The following is a 23,891-nucleotide window of genomic DNA, read 5'->3' as shown; positions in this document are numbered from 1 at the left end:
CGTCTTTGTAACTCACATAGCCACTTAAATTGAGTCGGTGATGAAGAAAATTATCATTTGAAGCTGCAATTCGTCACTTGCAATGTGGGCATTCAGGAGGAAAAATTTGTCCCCATAAAAGCCCTTTTCTAAAACAAAACTGCAGTAATGACGTTTATCGGTAAATGGACAGATGGAGAAGTTTGTGGGATCCCGAAAAATAGAGTGGGTACAAATTCAGTCTCCTAGCTGCCAAAGTGTAATATAATATAGACGATTTGAACAGAAGGAATAGATGTACACAGGCCAGGCTGACAACCTGACCGCCATTTCTTCGAATGTCCATATTCACCCCCTCCCCCACCTCCCAAAAAGACAGAAACAACAAAACAACAATAAACATACTAGTTTTAACCTGATATAAGATGGAAAAAACTTGCTCTGATTATTTAATGGTTTCCGACATTTCAGAGCTCAATTTCAGAGTACACTGCATCCAGTGTATTTCTCATCAACTATTTATCAAAAAAATTCAATGGAGAAGTTGAAAAAAATTCTCACTTTTACAAGAAACGCACACTACTTATAAGGCTAAGATCAAGCCCCGGTTGTTCAGAGGGTAGATAACGCCATCCGCTACTTATTCCAACGAAAACAAACATTTGCGAAGGAAAAGCAAATGAACACGCGTGTGTATAGCTGTGTATAGCTGTGTTAAGCTATGTATAGGTGTGTATAGCTGTGTAGGGCTAGGCTATGTATCCCCTCTATGAATATCTCTATATAGGATTTAGTCAAACAACTATATGATGACTACAATACGTACTTGCCCCAGTGAACGGCCGTACCGCTGACTGAAACAGCAGGCTCAAAGGTAGAAATACAACATGGCGGCTGTCTATTTTCCAGTTAAATTTATTTCATTCAAACTGGCTGAGAGAAGTGTCCTTCCGTGAACTTTGAACAGCTCTTTGAATGACTTTATTGACAACCTGTTTACACCTTTCACGAAGAATGAACCACGATGTATTGGCTAAGTTCATCGCGCCTCAAAGCAACAGTACATGTCAATTGAGATCGATCGAAGGATCGAAGTGCAGCGAGGAAGAACAAATCCTTCAAAAAAAAAGCATCTGTGTGTCGATAAGTGGCATGTATGTAGTATTACTTTCTGGTTTCTTAACTTTGATGTGCCTAAATGTTGAATTGAGCGAGCTTTTGAAGAAAATCTTTCGCTGCTATTTTTACATTTGCTATCACAACATTGCCGAATTATATCGGCTCTGAAAACGCTCCGAAAAATGTCCTAACTGCCTTTTCTTCGCCAATATTTTGATTGTTATCTATAGATTTATGCTTGATTAGCTATTTTGTACTGATTTTATGCCAAATTGAGGCAAATAAATGGCTTCTGTGTTTCGGTGAATTTTGATGAAATAGCAAGAAATCGTTAAGTTACGTGTGTTTAGTTCCTCAATACTAATAAAATATTGAAGTCCCCAGACATTTTGTGGCATTTTTGTGAAGTTTAGAGATGGATTTCATTACCCATGTAGAATAATGTATTTAAGTTGTTGCTCATGGGAGATATTGGGCACTAGTTAAAGGCTATTTCCAACAGTACGAAATTTGTACCTTCCAAAAGACCGTTTGAGGAGAAGAAATCAAATCAGACGGTTGAAGTGAATTATTGTACTTAAAGCCTAATAACCACAGAATATAATGCAGTGAATTTTATTTTCTGAAGTCTTTTTGTCTTGTGGAACTGGTCAATCAAAGTCAGCTAATTAAATATGCATAAATTAGTGGAAAATGGCCATTTTTGCAAAAGGTGCCATAACTTGAAGAGAATAAAATATTTTAAGCTGATGTTTTGTCACAGTAAATAGCTCACCATACCCAACATTTATGCTAAGTTTTGGCGAAATCGGTGATATGAGCTGTATCACATGTTGCCTGGTCCTCTTATGGACACACTCTTAATTAAGCTTGAATAGCGATGATCTGTTTTTTCTTTTCAATTCTTAGAGTTCGAGAATCCCGTTCCTTTCCAGAGTGCTTGCTGTATTGATCGTCACTTGCAACAATATTCTCAATACTCGGATAGAGTAAAAGACGTAAAAAGCTGTAGTTAAAAGTCTGTTTACGTGGCGGTCAGACGGTTTCGCTACATGCAAATCAAACCTCGAAAAGCGCGTAGCGAAACAGTTGGAAAATGTTAAATCGTTTTATGGTGCTCTTTCGATTGGCTAACGATGGTTATTTTTGCTGATTTTTCTCGGAAGAAAAGCGCCAGTAAACGTTCTAATGATTACTTGTTTCACGCGTTCGAGTGTTCCAATGTAAATATTTGCCAGTTATAAGTGAATTGTTTGATGGTTAATATTTGATTTCCGGGTGACTGCGTTTGTTTGACAGGACTTCTATCGCAAATAGACTGTTTTTAATTTATGTAATTAACACTTCAGGCTATAACTTACTCGCTATAAATAACACTTGTGTTTCTGTATAGCCAACTGTGGGAAAGGCGGATTAACGGATTTTTGTAGAGCTGGAGATAAACCGCCCATTTAATACAGCATAGTATAGCTTCTTTAATTGGAATTTTGTTTGGGGGGCTGAATAAGAAAGGATAGCTACAACTGAGCAAAACTGAGTAGAATTAAATAATCATGATCTCACTCACTCTAATTAAGCTTTTCAACTAAACAAACGGGAATGGTTCACCTTCCACGCAAACTTTTGCGTGACACGCGTGACTCACAGTTCTCGCGCGCTCGTTTATTTCATAATTATTCGTGAGCAGTTCGTCACCGAGTTCGACACCAAAACTCAGACTTTGTGTAAAGTTTGACTGATTTCCTTTTTAGTTTACTTCCTTTTATTGAGGTATATTCTCTCAAGAAAAAGTCGACTCTTCAATCGACATGAAATAGAAGATTTATAGTGCTAGCCTCTGTTTTTAGGGCAAACTTGGCGCGATATTATGTAGGAATAAAAATTCAGTAATTTCCTTTGATTTAGAGAGCACAAAAAAAACAAAGTACTTTCCTTACTAAATGAATTTTGAGCTTTCCACTAGCAGATTTGCTCGCGAGCTCTCGACAAATTTAAGAGCAATAAAAGGTCTGCAGTGAATAGACTCATTTTAATACAAATGAGGTGGAGAAGGGGTGGGGACTAAAAATACGATTGCCAACGTAAACACATCAAAACTTGTAAAAATTAATCAGTAAAATCCTTTTCGGACTGAATATTAGAGAAATAAAATTGTACGGAATTTATTTGCAACAGGGCGGATGCTGACACAAACGTTGTAGTATTTTGTCCATGCATGTTTGTCCTTTTTATTATGGCGCAAACACACACACACACGCACACACATAATTAGTTTCCTCTTCCTGCACTTGTCTAGTCAAGTTAAAAAAAGGCAGTGGTTTTTTAACTGAACTTCTTCCGTCGCAAAATCCAAGAGCTATGATGAATCCTTTCAGCGTGTTGAAAGCTTGTAAATTAATGCGATGTTAGTAAATGTGTGGGACTGTACCAATCGAGAATCTGTCGGGCTACAGAAACTTTGCTTGATACTTTGTTGGCAATATAACCTAAAGAAAACAGTTAAAGCCGGTCTTCTTTATACCCTAGCATCAAACTTTAATCAAATTGCATTTAGAAACGAAATTTTCGCGATGTGCTGTGACGCCCCTCTCTTAAAGGGACAGTGTCCCGGCTGATATATCTTATTTTCATAAGTACGGCCTGTTGCTTCCAATAAACTTGCCTTATTTTTTTGCAATAGAATAAAAAACAACAAAAGTTGTGAAAGCAAAGAAATATCAACTACATAGAAAAGAAAAACGATTAAAAGATTTAAAATTTCACCAGAATGGCAATCGTGATTGCTTGACATCCCGTCACAAAATCAAATTTGATGAACTTTAATCTACTTCCATTCTTGTAATCCTGTACTTCTTCCTCAATATATAAATATATATATTTTTCTATGTAGATTCTTTTTATCCAATTTATTTCTATATTTGGAGGCACTTGGCAATATAATATGGAAATGAGGCTAAAGACCTTTCGATAATCAGCCCGGACACTGTCCCTTTAAAAAGAGTGTAGTCAATCTTCACCGAGCAGTGATAAGCCTCGAGTTGGAGAGAAGCACATGTGCAAATTGCTATTCAGTCTTTCCGTTTAAAGAAATAACTAGGCGTTTCAGACAAGTCAGGTTCAGTGATTTTTTTTTTCTTTTCTGCAATTCCTCCTTTTAAAACTCCAGGAGAATCAATCTTACATTTTTCGCGTGCACGAAAACACATTGAGTATGTTCCAACTATATTTGGACAGTGCAGAAAAATTCATTTTTTTGGTTAATTCTGATTTTCTCTGATCTCATGACTACACAGTGTAAGTCCTTTTAATGACTGATTTAAGGGCCAAGAAAAACTCTTATTATTGCGGATGTCAGAAGGCAGAATCCTTTAAGAACTGGGAACATTGGAAGCACCACGCCATGAATCTCAGCGGAATTTAAGGAAATAAAATGTTAAACAAAATTGGAAAAGAAATAATTGATAAGTGAAGCGAAATTTAAAGAGGCGGTGTTGAACATGAAGAAAGGGTGTTCAAAGACTATGTCTTCAAAAAAATCATGAGTGGTCAAAATATAAGTTTTAATCTCGTTGTCCCAACAATTCGACAACAATCCCAATAATTCGGAGTTCTCAGCGAGGCTTATTGTTGCCTTATCCTTGGCAATTTTTTCTATTTAAGTATTTTTTTGAGTTTTCTTAAATTTAAAGAAAAATTCGAATTTGTCACTGTGGACATGTGTTTTATAAATTTTCTGAATTGCCGCAAATTTTTCAAGATCATGCAGTTTGTCAGGGTCCTCAGTGTGAACTTCCTATCTAGTTCCTTTGTACCTTCACAAATTTTGGTAATTTTCACAAGGTAGTTCTCAGTCTGAGCAAAATTTGTTTCCTGATTGGTAATTTTCGTGGCTGCGTTCAATTTCGGACATATCTTTTTAGGGTATTTCGAAAGAATAACAATAAAAATGTCAATCCTCCTGCCTTTTATTTAAAACAGCAAACGAGAAACAATTACAAAGCACACCAAGTAATCAAAGGAACCACTGTTTACATAATTAAGCGTTTAAGCATAATTAAGCTGTTTACATTATAAGCGTTTATGCAGGAATGGACATTCTGTCTCGGATCTAAGCCTGAGGTTTAGGAACTTCTTCAACAAAGATCCGGGACACTGAATTATATCCAGTGTAGGCGTCATAGTTTCCTTTGTATCGGGCACAATTAGCGACCCAGAAACCCACGCGCACCTTGCCTTTGTGGATGTTGTTACAGTGCCCCTCAATATGGCGGACACGGTGCAGATTTTTATTGTTGCCTTGCCACATGTACACAATACCGTCAATTGGCAGGGGAGCTGCACATTCAGCACCGTTGAAAGTAAAATACCAGCGTTTGCAGCAACTTGTGCACTTGTGGATTCTTAGGTCACCAGTCCAGTAAACATGGAGGGCTGTGTCAGAGAAGTTCTTTGTAAACACACAGTCCTGTAAAAATACAAAGAAAAATTTAAATGAACAACAAAGGAAATAAAAAAATAATAATTTATTTCAACAGAAGAAATTATAGGAAGCAAATGACCAGAATTTTCTGACCTGAGTATAATGGCTTTCACTGTGTTTAAAGCTTTCTCTAGTAAAATTATGCTAACTAATTTCAAGTTCCCAATTAACAATTATTAGCAGTTGTCGAACATTCACCTTGATCAGACCGTTGTCTTTGTCGTCATCCAAGTTTTTCCATGCGCACTCTTTCCAGTTCTTATAAGACATCACACCAGAAGTCCCTGGGATTCCACTTGATCCACTCTCTCCGCGCTGCCCCTTTTGGCCGGGAGGACCCTGAACTCCAGGTTCCCCTTTGGCGCCATCCTTTCCTTCGATACCAGGAGTTCCTTGGGGACCTGGAGGTCCCTGGGGTCCACTCTTCCCTGGGCTACCCTGTTCACCTTTGGCTCCTTCACGGCCATCACGGCCATCACGGCCTGGTACCCCAGGAGACCCAGGCTTGCCGTGCATACCAGGGATACCACCATAACAGAAAGGAGGTTGCTGAGTTGGAATAAGAAAAGAGTTTTAAGATTTAAATCAGGATAAAGCTAGTTAAGACAGATATCTTGGCAACGTCAGTTGAGGATACGAGATTTCTTGCAAATTAGATTTTGTTAATTTTTTTTTATTTATGAGTTAAAGTTCAAGTTATTAAAGCTATGAATCATAGATATAAACATGAATAAATCTTTTACCACTACCCTTGTACAGTGCTTTAATTTATTATTATGATATGAGCTTGTATGTACTGAGTCCAATTCTCCTGTCTGGAAGCACACATTACTATAACAAAGATCGACTTTGCAATATTTCCGCAGTGAAAAGTTTAAAAGTTCAAAGATAATGGATATGTCAAGACATCAAATTTGTTGTTGTAGATTTAAGGTTTTGTATTTCATTTGGCATAAAATATTTTGTTCCTCCCTTTTAGATAAAAAATTAGCACATCCTTGGTCTTGAAAAGGTCACGGCTTGTTTATCTTTCTTTCTAGTAGAATCAGCTCCCTTTTCCTACCCTTAGTTTCGGCACAGTTATTCTCAAATTATATATACAGTTTTAGCCTATAAGCGAGGAACAAAAATAGTCATCAAGCAGTCCGGATTGTCTGCGTGGCTTAGTTGTTTTAGTCCCAAAATGTCAAAACTATAAATACATTCCATCGCCACGTGGTCGGATCTATATGACCAAAATTAAATCATTACAATCAATATTTGCAAAGAAATGTAATATCTAAGAAATGAACATTTGACACGTAACGCAAAAAAGATGTCACTTACCATTTTGTAGGATGGTTGATTGGTTTTGTTATCTGCTGTGGCGCAGTAAACCAACAATGACATCGCAAACAGAGACAACAAGGAGATCACAGAGACTTTATGCGAAATGAAGGCCATTTCTTCTTCACTATCTGCTGCAGAAAAAGTTTACAAAGAGCAGATTACTACTCAGTAAAATATAAGCGCATTTACGCAATGATGAAGGCATGGCCAAATTCTAACCCCATTTTCCTTTACAAACTTCGACAATCATTTTTTTTATTTACGAAAATATGAGAAGATTATTCGAAATTTTGTTTTAATATATTTTTCTAATGAGCAAGTGGCGCTTTTCAGTCACAAATTAAAACTAGTTAGACGCACGGTAGTCTAAGAATTTCACGAGAAGCTAGTGGTGATATAAATGAGTAGGAATATAACTCCTGAAGAATTTCCATTCAATAACCTTATTCCCTGTGATGTGTTAACTGTTAAGTGTAAAAATAATACGATGATTTTCTTTTCCTTATTTCAAAACTGCTGATGAAATTTTGGATTTGAATCAACATTTTTTGCTGAAATTCTTGTGCACAGCTTCACACTTGTAGCAGAACCCACAAAAATTCCCGGTAATGCAGAAATATATAAAACCGTTCAAAAGTATACGTATCAGCAACATAGGCATTTTGGAGCGTCGAGTGATTTCTGTTTTAATCTAGAATTATATCGATCTTATTCAGTTTTTGTGGATAACTCAATATTCTTACACAAATAATACGCAAATTTTCTATATTGTGTGTGAGAAGGTTAAATTTGCCGGTTAGCTAGACGGGCCATCGAATTCAATTTTTCACAGGCGATAGATCGCGATGAACTGTTTTGTAAGTAACAACAGCAAAAAAATAGAAATTGGTCATACCTCTATGCTCGAAGGGTCGCTTTTCTGTTCCAAGTACCTGTTGAACAACTCACTGTAAAGGAATGATAAGTAAGCTACGTGTACAATTGTGTTTTCAGCCTTTGTGTTGACTTTGGTTCGTGTTCGGACCAGTTTGTTGTTGACCATGAGTCAAGCTGTTACAATAGAACGTTACATCAATGATAATGTGTATGACAGTTGCTTTGGTTTTATCCAATTAGAGTGAAGATTTTTAGTTCCTGTTACGTTGAAGCAAACAAATACAAAGTTATTTTCAGAGTAGGGATTATGCCGTAGTTTTTTTCTTTTTTTTTTACACAAGACCTCGCAGAGTTTCCAACTGGAAAAAATGCGGACGATTTGGTAACTTTTTACCACAAGCAATTCCCCCTTTTTTTCTTTTCTTCGAGGACTCACTAGGTCCTGACGGTTACTAGTGAACGACACTTGTTTTTGTAAGTTTGTCAATACAGTCGACTTTGACTTGCTTGTCAAAAGGAAAGGTAGAAATGTATGGAAATCAGGTCACTCTTAGTTTGTTCAGCTGGATTTCGAAAACTGTTTTTATTAAGTATACATATATTTTAGATTGGAAACTTTGCTGATATTATGTCTTCTTAGTAAAATTAGACTCTTCAAGGTGATCGAACCTTTTTCTTTACGAAGTTCATGGCTTTGCGGATGATTTTATCTAACGGGTTTGTTTGATGTCTGGCTTAGTAAACATGCCGTCTATTCGTATTATTCAATATACGATATTTACTTTTTAAAACTGTTTACGAAAACGTTTCTTTTCGTGAATAAGTTAGAATCAGTCTACAGCAAGAACTCTATCTTGAAACAAGGAGCCACAATTCAATTGGTTGATTCCCTGATCCATTGTTGTGGATGTAGTAACTCTGATCCACTACATTGAAAAAAATTGGATTTGTTTGGGAATGTATCAAAGCAGAGCATAAACATAAGTTAGTGCGTCTCTGTTAGTCAGCTAGAAGACTCTTGAGATACACTTGTGCTGCACGAAAAGAATATAAATGTGGTGGTCATGTAGACTAAGAAGGAATGTGTAGGAATGCTTATTTAGAGAAACGTGGTTGTGAAATCATTCAGTGTCAATGTGTTTCCGTTAAATAATGCAAACCTAAATAATTTTGGACCACACATAAAAAATGTATACAAGCGTGCATGTAATAATTATGGATTTATGTGACCGCGGTTAAAAATTAAATCTGCCAGTCAGTTCCATTTTCAAAGAGTCCTTCTCTATCTTGCAACGGCTTTATTTTGCCAAAGACCAGAAGTTTACTGAAAAATTCATAAAAAATGTTTGCACCCATACCAGCAATCAAACACTTCACTGATGTGATCAGTTTATAAAATGGCATAAAACACTTATTTTTCCTCCTGGTGCAGCAAATTGTAACGCTTTATTAAGTTTAGCTCTACCTCTTATAAGTTGAACTACGTAATGGCGAAATTTGGTGATTGTGATGTTAGGCTGTTTTTCTTCTTCTTTTTCTTAAAAATGTTAAACATCTTTTAACTTTGGATCTCATGATAGATTTATTTACCGTACTAACAGAAAAATAACAGTTTTGTTGCGTGTAGACATGCAGCTGTGACGTGTTTTCGTTAGCCGTACATTTTAATTCAGTATTTGTCCACTGCAGGGACCATTTCGAAAGAATCACCCACCGAAAGGATATATAAACATGGAAGGGTTAAAATTAGATTTCTTAGTGTTGCCGCCAATTTGAGCTTTTGTAACGAAAATTAAAAAGCGATTGGTACACTCTAAAAAGAACTATCGCAATTCGGCTGTTATATCTTGAGAACTGAAAAGGCCTATAATATAATTCCCTTGTAGCTGGATCTAGCTCCATTCCCTTAATTGAAGTATTGCACCACCATAAATTTCAGAAAGTACCGCCCCTGAAAAAAGTGATAAAATTTCACGGTTGTTAACAGATCCTGAAAGTTACGACTCGCCGGAAATACCGACGCTCCAAAACAAGCGACCTTAAACCGCAACGTGACTTGTTGTAGGAAATTAAACAAAACACTCCTTCCCTTATTTTAAATTATTCAATATCAATATTTTTGGTTGCATTATTAATTAGTACCCTTCTGTTTTGACCCCTGTTGGAGCACAGTGCAACAGTCAAAATTTGGCAGAAAAATGATTCTCGTGGCATGATACAAATTAATATAAACCTCACGGTAGGCGGAAAAGGTCTTCTCGTAGTATAGATCAGTATTTCTACTATAAAAGTCTAAAATTGAATTAAATATAATTTAGCGGCTCTTTCTCCTTTTTAATCCAAGATAATTAATTTCCCTTTTAAAATTTTTCAAACTAATACTGGCAAATGATACTTTTTTATCTCTTCGTACTTCAAGAGTAATTATATAAAAAACATTTTCTTTTTCTGAGAATTTGAAATGACAAAGGTTAACAAATCTTGTTTTGTCATGCTTGTAAACACAGACGGCTTTGACTTGTTTGTCGGTGGCCAAAGAGAAATTGTATTCAGCTCATTCATCCAAAGTTTGCCCATTTGTCACGAGGTCACCTATGCATTACAAAAGGGTTGATCATAAAATGCCCATCAAAGTCTATATATATAACAACAGTTATCCAAAAAATGACGTTTCAAGACAATCGAATCTTTGGCGTTACTGATCAAAATTGTTCAGTCCCACGGGTTTGTTTGGTTTCTTAAGGTTTTTCTATTTTTGTAGTAATAAATATGTCATGCAATGTACACAACTGCGTTTTCTATAATTTCATTTTAACACAGTAAACTGTATGTTGCAATATTTATTTTTTAAATTATTCGTGAAATCGTTTCTTTTCCCAAAGCTTAACGAATAAATTCAAGAATCCAGCCAATAGATTACTCCAGGCTTCGTATTGTCGGGGACTTGTACTTCCTATCGGTTTTTGAATGCATGATTGAAATTTCTTCTTCTTTAGGGCACATGTATCCTGCTTGCTCCACTATATAATTACACTAAATTGAAATTGCGATACGACTGAGTTTATACAACTCTCCAGTTTTAAGTGAAATATCGGAAATATAATCTTCTGTTCCCTTTTTTGTTAACTCTCGCCATCCATAAATTTGTTGACCGCGCTTAGCTTTGGCTGCGCTCACGCCGGGCGTTCACGAGTTTGGGCCGAAGGATATTGAATGTGGCTTGGAGTTTTGAATTTATTCACGGCGATCACCGATTCCGTACCACCAGATCGCTTAAGGGGTGCTTAGATACGATAATAAAATAATTTAGGCTGAACGGTTGAATATCCTGCCACAACTGCGCATAAAACTATTTTGGAGATCGGAGTTCGGTTTTTTAATTGACATCGCGTGTTTGACATTTCATTTACTAAAAACTAATATCATACGCGCGATAAGCATGTGCAACAGAATCTCTCTGTTGGTCGATATCTTACGTGGCCCCGCATCATCAGCCTGAAATAGCAGTGGGTGGTTGCACAGCTAAAGAAATAGATGACATTGTGATGGGAAATACACGACATTTACATTCTGGGGGGAGGATGAGGCTCTTATTCGGTACAGTTGGTATCAGTCGACGAAAATTTCTATTACTCGAACTTGCTGGGTTACTTCTTGTTTCTGGACCTGATCGGTATCTATTGATCGCGTTCTGCAACCGTGATCAGCTGTTTGGTTGCAGCTTGTCAATTGGCAGTAGTTTATTCAATTGAGAGACGACACTCTTAATTCAGTTATGGGAAGTTCTAATAAGTCATTTCCAATTTCGAAATCAAACAAATTATCCAAATATTCATTCCACTGCAAGCATCTTGACTCTCTTCTGGTCAATTCTAATATGCTGGGAACTGACTGTTCGCTTTTGACTGCGTTAGAATAAGAGGTTTGATCAGTCTGTAACTGGACATCACCGAAGCCCACGATAACTTGATTATCGATGGCTTTTTACTTGACAGAGATGGTCACAGTATTTCTCAATTCACATTGTAACTCGAGTTTTGTCGCTGTTTTATATGCATGTCTTTCCCCCGGTTGATATAAATATCTCGATCTTGAAACACAATTCAATAAATTATCCACCGTTCTGTAAAAAGTTTGCTATCTCGAGTAGTGTTCTTGTGGTTATACTTTTTCATCGAACACAATCAAAGTTTCAGTTATTTACCTTTGCTCCACTGTCCACCATTTCTCCACGTCGTGTCGCCTATTCACGTAACATAGGCCACTGAACGCCTGGGACAGGCTAATATAGAATTTTTTGGAGAATGCTTGAATTCTTATCATATTGCAGACTAAAAGTGATTCAAAACCTTTGGTTGGTTTAACGATTTCCTTTTCAGCGGCCATCAACATAGTGCTGAGGTGTACTTTACCTACTAACACGTGACTCACATTACGTTACGTCACATCTTTTTCCCAGGACCTTGATCGCATTATTTTCGCGGCAAAGGGGGAACGCCAAAAGGACTAGGCCGATTAGCCATTATTTTAAATCCAACTTCAAATCATTGCAGGTTGGGAGTCAATTCGTGCCAAAAATTACACTTTTGGAATTCTGAAAAGTTAGTACTGGTCTGGCCTGGAAGTTTAATTTTCCCACGAGGTTTTGCTCGCTTTCAATTCAAGCATGTATGATCTTCACTGGTGCTTATTTATGTAGCACATGATTTTCACTAAATTAGTTATGATTTTTTCGTACACCTTCTTTTCGATGCCACGCACGCCATTCGTGAGGTGCCTCCATAAAAATTACGAATTCGCAAAACTGGGACCTGATCTAAAGTCGACGCGCTAATATTTTTTAGAACAAGGTCTTGTCTACAAATAACTGAAATAAAATGAGTGGACACTCGTCATATAATGATAGAAAAGCTTGCAGAAATTCGACAAAAAAGCACATTCCATTACTATTGAGTCATTTGAAGGCTGTTTTCATTTAAATTTATTGTACTTAATAACCTTTTAAACCCGCCATAGATTTTAAAAATAGACTTTATAACAGTTAAGACATGACAGCGTTTATTAAGCTAACCTTAATTATGTACAAGACTGCACAACATCTCTTCCAACCACTGGTGTCGTCAGGCGGAGCTGCACGAATATTCACGATGGGGTCCAGTCTAAACTACTGAAAGTCGGCCAAATGACAGCCTCTGTGTACAGCCTTCATTGAAGATTGAAATACATGCTATTTTACTTGCTCAAGAAGAGAGTTTCTTGCGTTTTTCCAACGGCCCTGTCAATACACAAGGACCGTTTGAGAAGAACTCTACCTCATCTTGCGGTGAAACAGGGACATGAAGATTGCGGTATAACCAACTTTAGTCTTTTCATTTACTGCAAACCAATGGCTGCGGTCACATCTACGACGTAACTTAAGTTTAACTATAGTTAGTCTCAAGGTACGTGGCGTCATACCTAACTATAGTTACACCAATGCCGCTAACTATAGTTAGTTCTGATTAGCTTTTGAATTTAAATTAGTTCATGACAGCCCTTGTTGTTGATCTGTGTCTAGTTGTTCCTCTATTTTTTTTCTAATTTTGCACGGCATCTTGGCGTTGAAGAAAATAAAATGCAGTAAGGATGCTAGGAACCGAAGAATTTAAGCTTTATTTTTGCTAACATTGTTGATATGTTATTTCTTGGCATGTTGTTTTTCATTTTTTTCTTCCCTTCATGCTTTGTTTTGCATATTTACTATGTTTATCTCCCACGTGCGAAAAGAATTGTCGCATTCTGATTGGTTTTTCGTTTGTAAACTTAAGACTAACCCATGAACCCTGCCTGGGTATAACTATAGTTAGTCTGTATTGTTTTGGATCAGCGAGGCTTAAATTTTCTAACTATAGTTAGGGTGAACAGAGAAGCGGTCACATTACCGAAATAGCTAACTATAGTTAACGCCGTCTTAACTATAGTTAGCAGTCTAGATGTGACCGCAGCCAATGTTCCTGGTCTTTAATTTACGTTTTGAAAATTCATTGTTATCTAATATACTTTATATAATAACTTGAATTCTACGTGCATTTTGATTGGTTCTTACTTATGATCTATTAGAGTACAGACACATGGATGACGTCACGCGGTGGTGTGACTCGCGCACGTGATCAGAGTTCATAGTCCAAATCAGAGTTGTCGGCAAAGTTTTACAAACTTGCGGGGCCACAACAAAGCAAAAAAGTTCAGCTTAATTACAAATCTTCAGTGAGAAACAATACGCCAAGCATCGTTCACCTTTCGAAGCATTTAACTGGGCGAAACAAGCTTGAAGAAGACAGTGAATTATTCGAGAAACTATCCGAAATCTGTATGAAAGTTTGACCGATGTTGTACAGTTGGACGACGCCACGGGAAACAAACGAATTGCGGTTGATTGCTTCGGTTAATGCTTTCAGATTTGAACAACTTTCCAAATCGGAATAAAGATTAGTTTTTTCATTGACTTTCAATCGACTATTTTTCTGTTTATTCAATCGGATTAACAGTGCTTCGTGTTAACGAAAACTTAATAGTGAAATCAAAACAACTTTGCTCATCGGCACGGCGGCATTGCTCACACTGAAGTGTGCTGAAGTCTTGTGTTATTATATAAAACAAATAGATTCCATTTTGCCGTGGGTCTGTTCAGTTATAGATCACAGAGCTGCAGTCGAACATAATCGTCGCCCTTTTGGTTTGACGAAGAAAGAGATGTTTGGTGTAAGTTTTGATGATCATTGATCGCTTAAATGTCACAGAATCGATAAATGTGTCACAGAATCAGTAGATGAAACAGGATAAACCACAAAGGACTGCAAAGTAATGCGATGTAAGTACTCGTGTCTGATTCGACCGAAATTTGAATTTTATCTTGGTCAGTCAGACGCCAACAGCGGTGACTTTGGAGAGTTGGCAGATTCGGTTGGAGCACAAATTCATCGAATCAAATTAAGAGTTAAATCACTTGGGATGGAGTGAATATTGGTACGCAAATCTGCCAATCCGTACTATTTTTGGTCAAATCCGTAAATCCGTCACTATTTTCATTCAAGTCCGAATACACATTTCTTGAAAACTTTGTGTGGTATAGTTTCACTGCGTCTGGCGGTAGATGCTGTTTTTATGTCAATTTTTTAAGAAGAGTCTTTTCCTCGCTTGTTTTTGCGTCAATTTCGCCAACACGCCACCGAGAACCGACCAAAGTGATCCGAACTTATCCACGATCAAAGCTGCCTGACATAAAGAGTCCGGAATCCGCGCCAAAATTCTCAGCTAATCCACGATCCGCTGAATTTTCGAAGTCGGCAAATCCGCTCAATGTATCGCAAAAAATCCGCAATCTGGGCGCGTTTTAATTCGAAATCCGTCGATCCGAGAACCTATTAAAAAATGAGCCGGGAAAATGAACCTGCGGTCATCCCCCCGAAAGACAAAGACCGGACCCAAGAAGGCGGCGGAAATCGAGCCTACGAACCTATTCGCGTACCCCTCTCCACTTGGTCAATCCCAGATTGTATCTATCCAATTATTATTTCGTGAACATATAAAAATAACTGACAGCGGCACGCATCTCTTGCCATAACGACGTTTCGAAGACGCATTTATTTTCTAAAATGATTTACCGCGACGTATTTATAGTTGCTGACTATGTCACTATTAGATTTAACTTAGAGCTCTTTATTGCCTGTTTCTTCGCTGCAGTGTGCACTTACACTTATTATAATTATTCTCTTGTGCAGAAGCGTTTCCTGTTGATAGTGACATGAACAGAGCTGGACACTGCTGGCGTTGTGAGTCACCTTGCACTCAACGGTGCTCGCGTTGCCGAGTGGCATTCTACTGCTCCAAGGGATGTCAAAAACAAGACAAGTGGCGACATGAACCTGACTGTGATGACGCGGTGTTGAAGACGAAATGCTTGGGCTGCGGTGCTGAACGAGAAGGAATGATGAAGTGTTCTAATTGCTTGAATGCTAATTACTGCAGTGTCGAATGCCAGAGAAGCCATTGGCCACAACACAGGTCTTTGTGTCAAGAAACTCTACAGAAAACAATTGATTTAGCTGACCGCATAAAGCAGTTTTTCGAGTACAAACAGAAAAATGCCGGCCTTGTTCCTACATATTACTGGGGTAATGTACCGGCTGTGGACCTGATTAACTTGTCGATGAACGAAGGAGAGGAGTATTCCAACCCGCTTGCTTTGTTGTTGTGTGGAGTAGGTGATCCCAGGAATGTGCTGCTGACCATTGCATCTTTACCTGATGTTTATAAACAGCAAGTAACGTTCGTGTTGAACGGCATATGTCCGTGTACTCTCGCCAGAACAGTCCTGCTTCTGTTCATGTTGTACAAAGGTAACGGTTACATACAAATCAGTTTATTGAACCTCCTTTCTTTGCAGCTGTCTTGAAAATGTCAAGCTAGATGGGTACTTCTGGGATGCTCATCGTATCATTTATGGGATCGGAAACTTTGTCTTGGTATCGCTTAGTTTGTCCCATGTCAAATTATCACCATTGGTTTATATTATGATACCTGTTAGGATACGTTCAAATTAAGCCCCCAAATAAACAGCAACATATTGCCAAGAAATTGATTTGTCTTAGATGTGGATTTTGGCCTATCATCTATCTGTAAAAGGGTGTTTTTTTAGCACTCCCGACTAGCCTCCCTTCAACTATTACACAGAAGACCCCTCCGCCCCTTCCTGCTTTTCCGGCGCGAGGTGGTCGCATCAATTTCTAACGTGGTAGCCGTGATCACGGACCAAACCTCTGTGTCCGGAAAATAAAAGGAAGCTAAAAGGAACGAAAATTATGTAGTGTACATACATACATACATACATACATACATACATACATACATACATACATACATACATACATACATACATACATACATACATACATACATACATACATACATACATACATACATACATACATACATACATCTAACTTGATTTGATAAAAGGTGGCTATCGGGCTGTTAAGAAATGTATGGGGTTTCATTTTTTTTTTTTTTTTTTTTGAGGATACGGAGAATTGTTCGGCTTTCTTCCAATGAAATGTCGCCCTGTCTAATGTAGTGAATTCAATCTTACTTTTTTTTTCTTCCTCCCTGTCTCTCCCCCCCCCCCCGTCTCCCTCCCTCTAGATTTACTTGTGGTTAGTCTAGCCCAGTCTCTAACTCCAACCCCTCTCTATCATTTGAATTTTAGTTGCGCGCGCTAACTAGTAGAACAGTTGTGATCTGTAGCTTTCCATTCTGCTGTCTAAAGGAAGTTTGCCGGAGGACATCATTAAGTCCCGTGAAGGTGAAAGTCTTACGATTTGCAAGTTGTGCGTCGGCTGTTATCGTACCTCAAACCGAGCTTTAGGCGGTTAAACACAGATAACCGGTCGGCTCGTTTTGCCAGGTACAGATAATGTTGAGCTTGCTTTAGACAGCAAAGGTCTTTAGCCACATCAATTAGGACTCGGAACTAGACTATACGGGCTGATTTGAGGGCGGTCATAACGATATTTGGCTTGAACTTTACCGTGGCTAAAGACTTAGTTTTTTACTGTTGAAGTTTGGGAAGCGGGCGTTACGCGCTCGACGACATTCAAATACATCCGGGACATTGTCGGTTATTTCTAAAAGAAACATGTTGGAGTGGATATCGATAGCCAAGGAATCGCTTCAAGCGCTGATGTGAGTACATAGTTTTCTTTTTTCCTCAATTTTAGGCGTTCTCCGCCTAGCTAACACTCATAGTTCATAGTTCTCTGTGATTCGCTAGTGGGAGGCGATGCGATCGTGTGCATTTCCGGCCGCGACAATGGAGTTGACAATTGAGATAACACATGCCCGCTTCCTCAGATATTTCGCCTGATTTGCTTAAAGTTGAATCGAATGTCGATGTAGAATGCTTTAGTTCAGTTTATTTGAGACGTGCATGCTTTAAGAAAGCTACAGTTCAGCTCTCCGCCGAGTGTTTTCTTATGTCTATCTTGGTATTAATTTTGACTCACATTTCAAGTTGTAAACACTCTTAATTAAATTGATAGAATTCTTGATTTAAACAAAATGCCGTATATGCAGTCTTTTTGGTTAAAAAACACATAAACTAGAGTACCTTACGTTAAACTTGAGCTAAAATTAGCCCTCATTCAGCGTTCGTTACAGAAATAGGGCTTCAGAACTACGGTGTCATGTCAAATTTCGGGAGACACCTTTTGTCAAATCAAGTTAGACATACATACATACATACATACATACATACATACATACATACATACATACATACAGACAGACAGACAGACAGACAGACAGACAGACAGACATACATATACATCCTTTATTATCTTTCCCCAAGGGGGCTTTTCGAAGACAATATATTACAATACTACAATAAAATACTAATATACTAAAATTAATAATGTTTTTAGCACTCCCGACTAGCCTCCCTTCATTCTAATTTAGATAATCACGAATTTAAAAACTCTACAATTAATGTTTTTTAAAAAAAAATGAAATAGTTCTACTAAGTTGTAAAGTAAGATCCAGTGAGTTCCAGATGGTAGTTGTGTAGCCTTAATAACTGTTCTTTTTCTTTGATTGCAGGGGGGAATTGTGTAACTGACGCAGTCATTCGTGTTTGGTATTCACTGTATATTTCTGAAGGAGACTTGCTGATGTCAGCACTTCACGACCTCGTGACAACTGCCGAACTGCGCACTCTCACTGAAGGCGTAATGGAGATTTCTGCTGACCAGTTGAGTCAGCTAAAGGACGTTTGGGTCGCGTGGCTACGCTTGGCACACCGCAAGGGATCGTGGGTAGAGGAACTGAGACAAGAGGCGAACTCTCGTGACTTACAAAGGGAAAGTGGAATTAAACGTTACATACACGCTATTCCAAAAGAACACAGACTTTCTGCTCAGCGATATTTTGATACAGGGATTTTTTCATCGTCAACAACAAAAGGCGAAACTCTTACACAGCAAAACCCTACTTTGATGGGCCGCGGATTCCTCCGGCTTTCCGACAACTCCGAATTTCAATACAGCATACCGGTGGATGTGCTTCCTTTCAGTGGGTGGGATTACAAAGCGATGAAGAAATTTTGCCATGCTGATTCTCTACCAGAGATGTACAGCATCTACTTATCGAACATCTTAAACCAGGCCGTTGAGAAACTGCAGAGGAATCAGATTAAATTTCGCTTGATTTTAGCTGACATTCTGGATATCGAGGCTTTTCTTCCTGTCAATCTCAAATATGACCGCATCACTACTTCCAACTTGTGGGACTATTACCCCCTCGCCGTTTTACTTACAAAGTTTAAATGCTTCTTAAAGGACACCAATCCTCACGCGGTCATGTTGACTCAGACGTTAAACTGGGCAAAGCGAAATTTGGAATTTGCGCATCTGTTACACTGTTGAAGTATCAGTGACCAGATTGACCTCGACAGCAGAGCGATGAAAGACACGCGAAATCCAGAACTTGTCAATTTATCTGGGATGGCAGGGATGATCGAATATCGTAATATAACCACGGTGGGCACAAAGTGACCCAAAAACGCTCACCACCATTCATCTTTTCCGTTTTTTATACTGGCTACCTGAAATTTTGCATAAATATAGAACTCGTCATTCTGAAAAATCGTATGTTTTTTGTTTTTCGAACTTCGAATTTTTTGGCGGGAAAATGACGTCACAAAGTTGACGTCAACATTTTTTTAATTAATGTGAAACATTTTATGACAGTTTCTGAAAGAACTTGTCGCAAAGATTCTAAAATTGAAAAAAATTCTGAAATACGTCAATCCAAACCAAAGTTATGGTGCATTGAAGTTTGAGTTTTCCGCCATTTTGAGCTACTTTTAGTAACAAAATGGCGGGAAATTCAAACTTCGATTAGCGATAACTTTTGATTAGATTGACTTATCTCAGAATTTTTTTCAGTTTCAAGATCTTTGCGACAAGTTCTTTCAGAAACTGTCAAATAATGTTCCATACTAATTAAAAAATAATTGGCGCCAACTTTGTGACGTCATTTTCCCGCCAAAAAATTCGAAATTCGAAAAACAAAAAACATACGATTTTTCAGAATGACGAGTTCTATATTTATGCAAAATTGCAGGTAACCAGTATCAAAAACGAAAAAGATGAATGAAGGTGAGCGTTTTTGGGTCACTTTGTGCCCACCGTGTAACGCGAGAATTTCTCATGTTTTTGCGCGCATCTCTTCTCACCTCAAGAACTGACGAGGAACTATCTTCCCTCCGGAGAAAAAAGAAACTCCCGTCTATCATATCTCTGTTTGGTTCACTGAGTGTTTATTTTCGCGACTTTATTAGAAACGAGAACACGGTGTTTCCTTTTAGATGGGCGCTGAACTGTCGTCGAGTTACCATGTTGAACGGTTTCGAGAGAACTTTGGAATGGAAGCTCCTGGCAGCAGATGCTGGAGAGTGAAGAAGGTGCAAAGAGTAAAAACAAAGACCTTTCGGTCAGCCAAACCGGTGAAGTGAAAGGGAGAATTGGAATTGTTTATGTTCAATCAGCAACAATTTCCAACAAGTGTCTTACAGGTCTTATCTTTATGTGTCTAAAATTGGCTTTCTCTCCCCCCCCCTCTTACAGGTCTTATCTTTATGTGTCTAAAATTGGCTTTCCCTCCCCCCCCTCTTACAGGTCTTATCTTTATGTGTCTAAAATTGGCTTTCCCTTCCCCCCCCCCCCCCCTCCCCGCATTCTCTCTCACCCGCTCACCCAGGTGCTCAGTTGCATTTCATTTCTGGCTAATTTTTATTCACTCGAACGCTAAAAATTCCATTTTATGCCATGAAAAACGCGCCCAGTGTTTTCGCCATATGTTGTGCGATTTTATATTCCTTGTAAAACGTCAGTAGATCAAGTCACCAAGTTCCTCACAGTGTCTAACAATGGGAATCGTTAAAACTTCCGGAGTAAACTCCAACTATATTAGACCTTTAAGTCGATTTATTTAATCGCGAGCAGGGGCGTAGCCAGCTTTTTTAAGAGTTGTAGGCCTGAGCAACCACTTCTTGGGGATGGGAAGGGGCTGGGGGAAGGTCCATCGGAGCAGCATAAAGAAAGTTATTCGAGGATAGAACAAACAATCAACCATTTCTTTGACAATCTCCCTGCTTTTAATTAAAAACAGCAGACGTGAAACAATTACAAAGTACACCCTGTAATGAAACGACCCACTCGTTCTATAATAAAGCAATTTATCACAGTCCCCTTAAAAGCGTTTATGCAGGAATGGATGTTTTTTCTCGGGATCTAAGCCTGAGGTCTAGGAACTTCTTCAACATAGATGCGGGACACTGAATTCCAGCCTGTGTAGGCGTCGGCATTTCCATGACGTTTACAATTTCCGACACAAAATCCAACGCGCACCTTGCCTTTGTGGATGTTGTTACAGTGCCCCTCAATATGGCGGACACGGTGCAGATCTTTATTCTTTCCAGTCCGCATGTACACAACACCGTCAATTGGCAGGGGAGCTGCACATTCAGCGCCGTTGAAAGTGAAGTACCAGCGTTTGCAACATCCATCACAGGCATGGATTCTTAGAACACCAGTCCAGTAAACGTGGAGAGCTGTGTCAGAAAAGTTCTTAGTGAACACACAGTCCTGTGGAAAAATGATGATCAATAAAAAGGAAATTAAAGAAGTTAATAAATAATCCTCTGAAATGCTCATTTGTTCTAAGAGATATAAATAAGCCTTTGATCCTGGTACTCTTAAACTGATCTTTGTTTGTAGCGCAGTTGAAACGCCAGCGTCGTAATATAACATCTGACTAGATACGGAAATACAAACAGCCAAAAATAAGACCACTATCATGAAAAGTAAGATAACTCCAAACTTTCTGCTTTCCAATGTAGTTGGCTCACTACTCTTTCGCTGCAATTACGACATCAACTATGTAAACGTGAATAAAGAGCTTCCGAAATTTTAACAATATTATCTCGTACTGCCAAAGTAGTTTGAATTTCACCGTCCCTTACGGAAACATGGAATCTCTTAACCAAATTACTTGGCACAACAGGTTCATAAGGACCGGTAAGTTGTCTGTGTTTTATAAAAGCTGGTACTGTACTGAAAACCTGTCTTGTCTCTCGGACGAGAATGGAAGCCAATTTCTAGCTTTCGACTGTTTTCAACAAAAATTTCAGCCAAAATGTAATTTCTTACGGCCTACTGTCTGCAATTCCCCAACACTGAAAAGATCTGATTAAGCTTCCAATTTCACAAGAAACCACAGCCTGTACCGTTGAAATTGCTATATTGTCTTGCAAAACACTTTACAATTTATTGATTACAAGCAAAAACTTTCCTCCTCATACGACTTATTGAGTATGGCTTCGACTGTGACAAACTGGTATTCTTCTCTTTGCATGAAAAATCTTATTCTTACTAAATATGAGATGATGTATGGTGTTTTAAAACCATTTTGTTTAACCCTGAATCATTTTATGTTCATTGGTAAATACTGTCTTTATATACTTGTTCACTAAACGTTAGGAGAAACCAATTTGTGCATTTCACCGCCCTTGTGTAGGAAAAAATAGAACTTTAAAGATATGTTTATATATATATCGTGATCTCTTGCAACAAATCTATCTTTAAGAAATGTTCTTGCTTCATCCAAGAATAAAATAATTTTCTAATCATTCTGAAACGCTCAAGGCTGACATAGCTAAGAAGAATTAGTCTGCAATATTCTAATTGTCTTAGAACATCGTGAGACTGTCATAGCTTAACTAGAAACACACTGTATGTCTTGATCCTCAATGCTACCTTACTCCTATGTTATAGTGTATATTTATGCAAGCAGGTACGTTTCGTTTTAATATTGAAAGTAAATATTAATGTGATGTAGGATTAAAATAAGCATTGTATAGCGTAATGTGTAATATAGCAAAAATGTTAAATTTATGTAATCTGTAAGTTTTTTTAAAATAATAATATTAACTAATTTAAAAAAAAAAAAACAGTCTACAGATATCCCAAGCCAGCTACATCAGGATCAGGATGAGTGTATACGCTGTTTTGCTCCTTCCAGCAAAAAAACCTTTCACCTGCAGATGGATAAAAAGCTGCGAATCTGCACATGAACCTATTTGTGCGGGAAGTACCTTTTGTAAGTAAAGAAAATATTCACCTTGATCAGACCATGGTCTTTGCCGTCATCCAAGTCTTGCCAGACGCACTCCTTCCAATTCTTATAAGGCATCGCTTTAGGTGTCCCAGGGACTCCACTCGTTCCACTCTCTCCACGCTGCCCCTTTTGACCAGGAGGGCCTTGGGCGCCTGAGTCTCCTTTGGAACCATCCTTTCCATTGATACCAGGAGATCCCTGGGGTCCAGTCTTCCCTGAGCTACCCTGGTCACCTTTGGCGCCTTCACGGCCATCACGGCCATCACGGCCTGGTGCCCCAGGGGACCCAGGCCTGCCATGCATACCGGCAGGGCCTGGAACCCCAGGAGAGCCAGGCTTGCCGTGCATACCAGGGATACCACCATAACAGAATGGAGGAGGCCGCTACAATGAAATAAGAAATGCGTTGTGAGATATCCAAATGAAAAACCCAAAATTTGGGCAACGTCAATTCTTTTTGGGTATATCTTTATGACCTCGAATTTATTAAAGAAACTAATCAACATGAACCATTCAGTTTTTGCTGCACTATAGTTCTTACCGTTACCATCCATCCGTTGAACACTATCTTGTTAGCTCAACACTAAGACTACCTGAGGAGTGAATATTAGGCCGGGTTAACCAGACATTTATTTTTTAATGTGACGCACACAACATACCACAATGTACGATGGTTGTTTTCCGGTTTTGTTTTCTGCCGCATCGCAATAGACGGCCACGCATGACATCACATACAACATAGAGGCCACAGAGAGCTTGAACAGAATAGCAGCCATCCCCTTTCTTACGATCTGCTGCAGAGAAAGTTTACAAACAGGAAGTTGTTAGAAATTTAATTACGTTTGCAACAATAAAACGTTTGTACTTCACGTTTTGTGAGAGACAACTTTTGCAAAGA

The 23,891-nt window shown here is 38.4% G+C and overlaps 5 protein-coding genes and 2 long non-coding RNA genes across 11 annotated transcripts in view; 3 read left to right on the top strand and 4 right to left on the bottom strand.

Moving 5' to 3' along the window:
* Positions 1 to 7,471, top strand: part of LOC144652030 (uncharacterized) — a 32,932-nt gene extending 25,461 nt beyond the window's left edge. The window contains exon 2 of the long non-coding RNA XR_013570438.1: positions 7,293 to 7,471. This is a non-coding gene — a long non-coding RNA (uncharacterized LOC144652030). The remainder of the gene's footprint in view (positions 1 to 7,292) is intronic.
* The window catches only part of LOC144651862 (collagen triple helix repeat-containing protein 1-like), a 16,075-nt gene extending 7,576 nt beyond the window's left edge, over positions 1 to 8,499 (bottom strand). The window contains exon 1 of the mRNA XM_078511913.1: positions 7,803 to 8,499. The gene's annotated coding sequence lies outside the window, so the exon portion shown is untranslated. The remainder of the gene's footprint in view (positions 1 to 7,802) is intronic.
* Positions 1 to 12,177, bottom strand: part of LOC144651950 (uncharacterized) — a 39,896-nt gene extending 27,719 nt beyond the window's left edge. For all 4 annotated transcript variants that reach the window (XM_078512028.1, XM_078512029.1, XM_078512026.1 and 1 more), the window contains exon 1: positions 11,988 to 12,177. In XM_078512028.1, coding sequence (XP_078368154.1) covers positions 11,988 to 12,008 — 21 coding nt within the window. In that variant the 5' untranslated portion in view covers positions 12,009 to 12,177. The remainder of the gene's footprint in view (positions 1 to 11,987) is intronic.
* Positions 1 to 23,891, bottom strand: part of LOC144651817 (collagen triple helix repeat-containing protein 1-like) — a 75,758-nt gene that overhangs the window by 17,493 nt on the left and 34,374 nt on the right. Inside the window, exons 3-4 of the mRNA XM_078511833.1 lie at positions 5,777 to 6,127; positions 5,166 to 5,563 (exon numbers count right to left, since the gene is read on the bottom strand). Coding sequence (XP_078367959.1) covers positions 5,207 to 5,563; positions 5,777 to 6,127 — 708 coding nt within the window. The 3' untranslated portion in view covers positions 5,166 to 5,206. The remainder of the gene's footprint in view (positions 1 to 5,165; positions 5,564 to 5,776; positions 6,128 to 23,891) is intronic.
* Positions 5,047 to 23,891, bottom strand: LOC144651893 (collagen triple helix repeat-containing protein 1-like). Of its 2 annotated transcripts, none has more exons than XM_078511958.1 (4): positions 23,535 to 23,891; positions 22,997 to 23,377; positions 21,034 to 21,462; positions 5,047 to 5,122 (listed from the first exon to the last, which is right to left on the bottom strand). In XM_078511958.1, the coding sequence occupies exons 1-3, from the start codon at positions 23,541 to 23,543 to the stop codon at positions 21,109 to 21,111; spliced, it is 744 nt and encodes a 247-aa protein (XP_078368084.1). In that variant the 5' UTR covers positions 23,544 to 23,891; the 3' UTR covers positions 5,047 to 5,122; positions 21,034 to 21,108. The 2 variants fall into 2 exon arrangements, with proteins under 2 accessions (XP_078368084.1, XP_078368085.1); XM_078511959.1 differs by having other exon boundaries at positions 5,051 to 5,122; positions 21,030 to 21,462.
* Positions 16,109 to 19,324, top strand: LOC144651618 (uncharacterized). Its single transcript, XM_078511558.1, has 3 exons — positions 16,109 to 16,161; positions 16,209 to 16,297; positions 18,416 to 19,324. Exons 1-3 carry the CDS (start codon positions 16,109 to 16,111, stop codon positions 19,237 to 19,239), a joined length of 966 nt encoding a protein of 321 aa, XP_078367684.1. The 3' UTR covers positions 19,240 to 19,324.
* LOC144652027 (uncharacterized) lies at positions 20,045 to 20,588 on the top strand. The gene is made up of 2 exons (XR_013570436.1): positions 20,045 to 20,390; positions 20,443 to 20,588. It is a non-coding gene; the product is annotated as an uncharacterized LOC144652027 (long non-coding RNA).

This window comes from Oculina patagonica, chromosome 4, assembly GCF_052425735.1.
Source record: "Oculina patagonica isolate OP01 chromosome 4, crgOcupat, whole genome shotgun sequence".
NCBI lineage: Eukaryota > Metazoa > Cnidaria > Anthozoa > Scleractinia > Oculinidae > Oculina > Oculina patagonica.
Note: the sequence above shows the minus strand (reverse complement) of the source record. Positions and strands in the feature narration are given on the sequence as shown.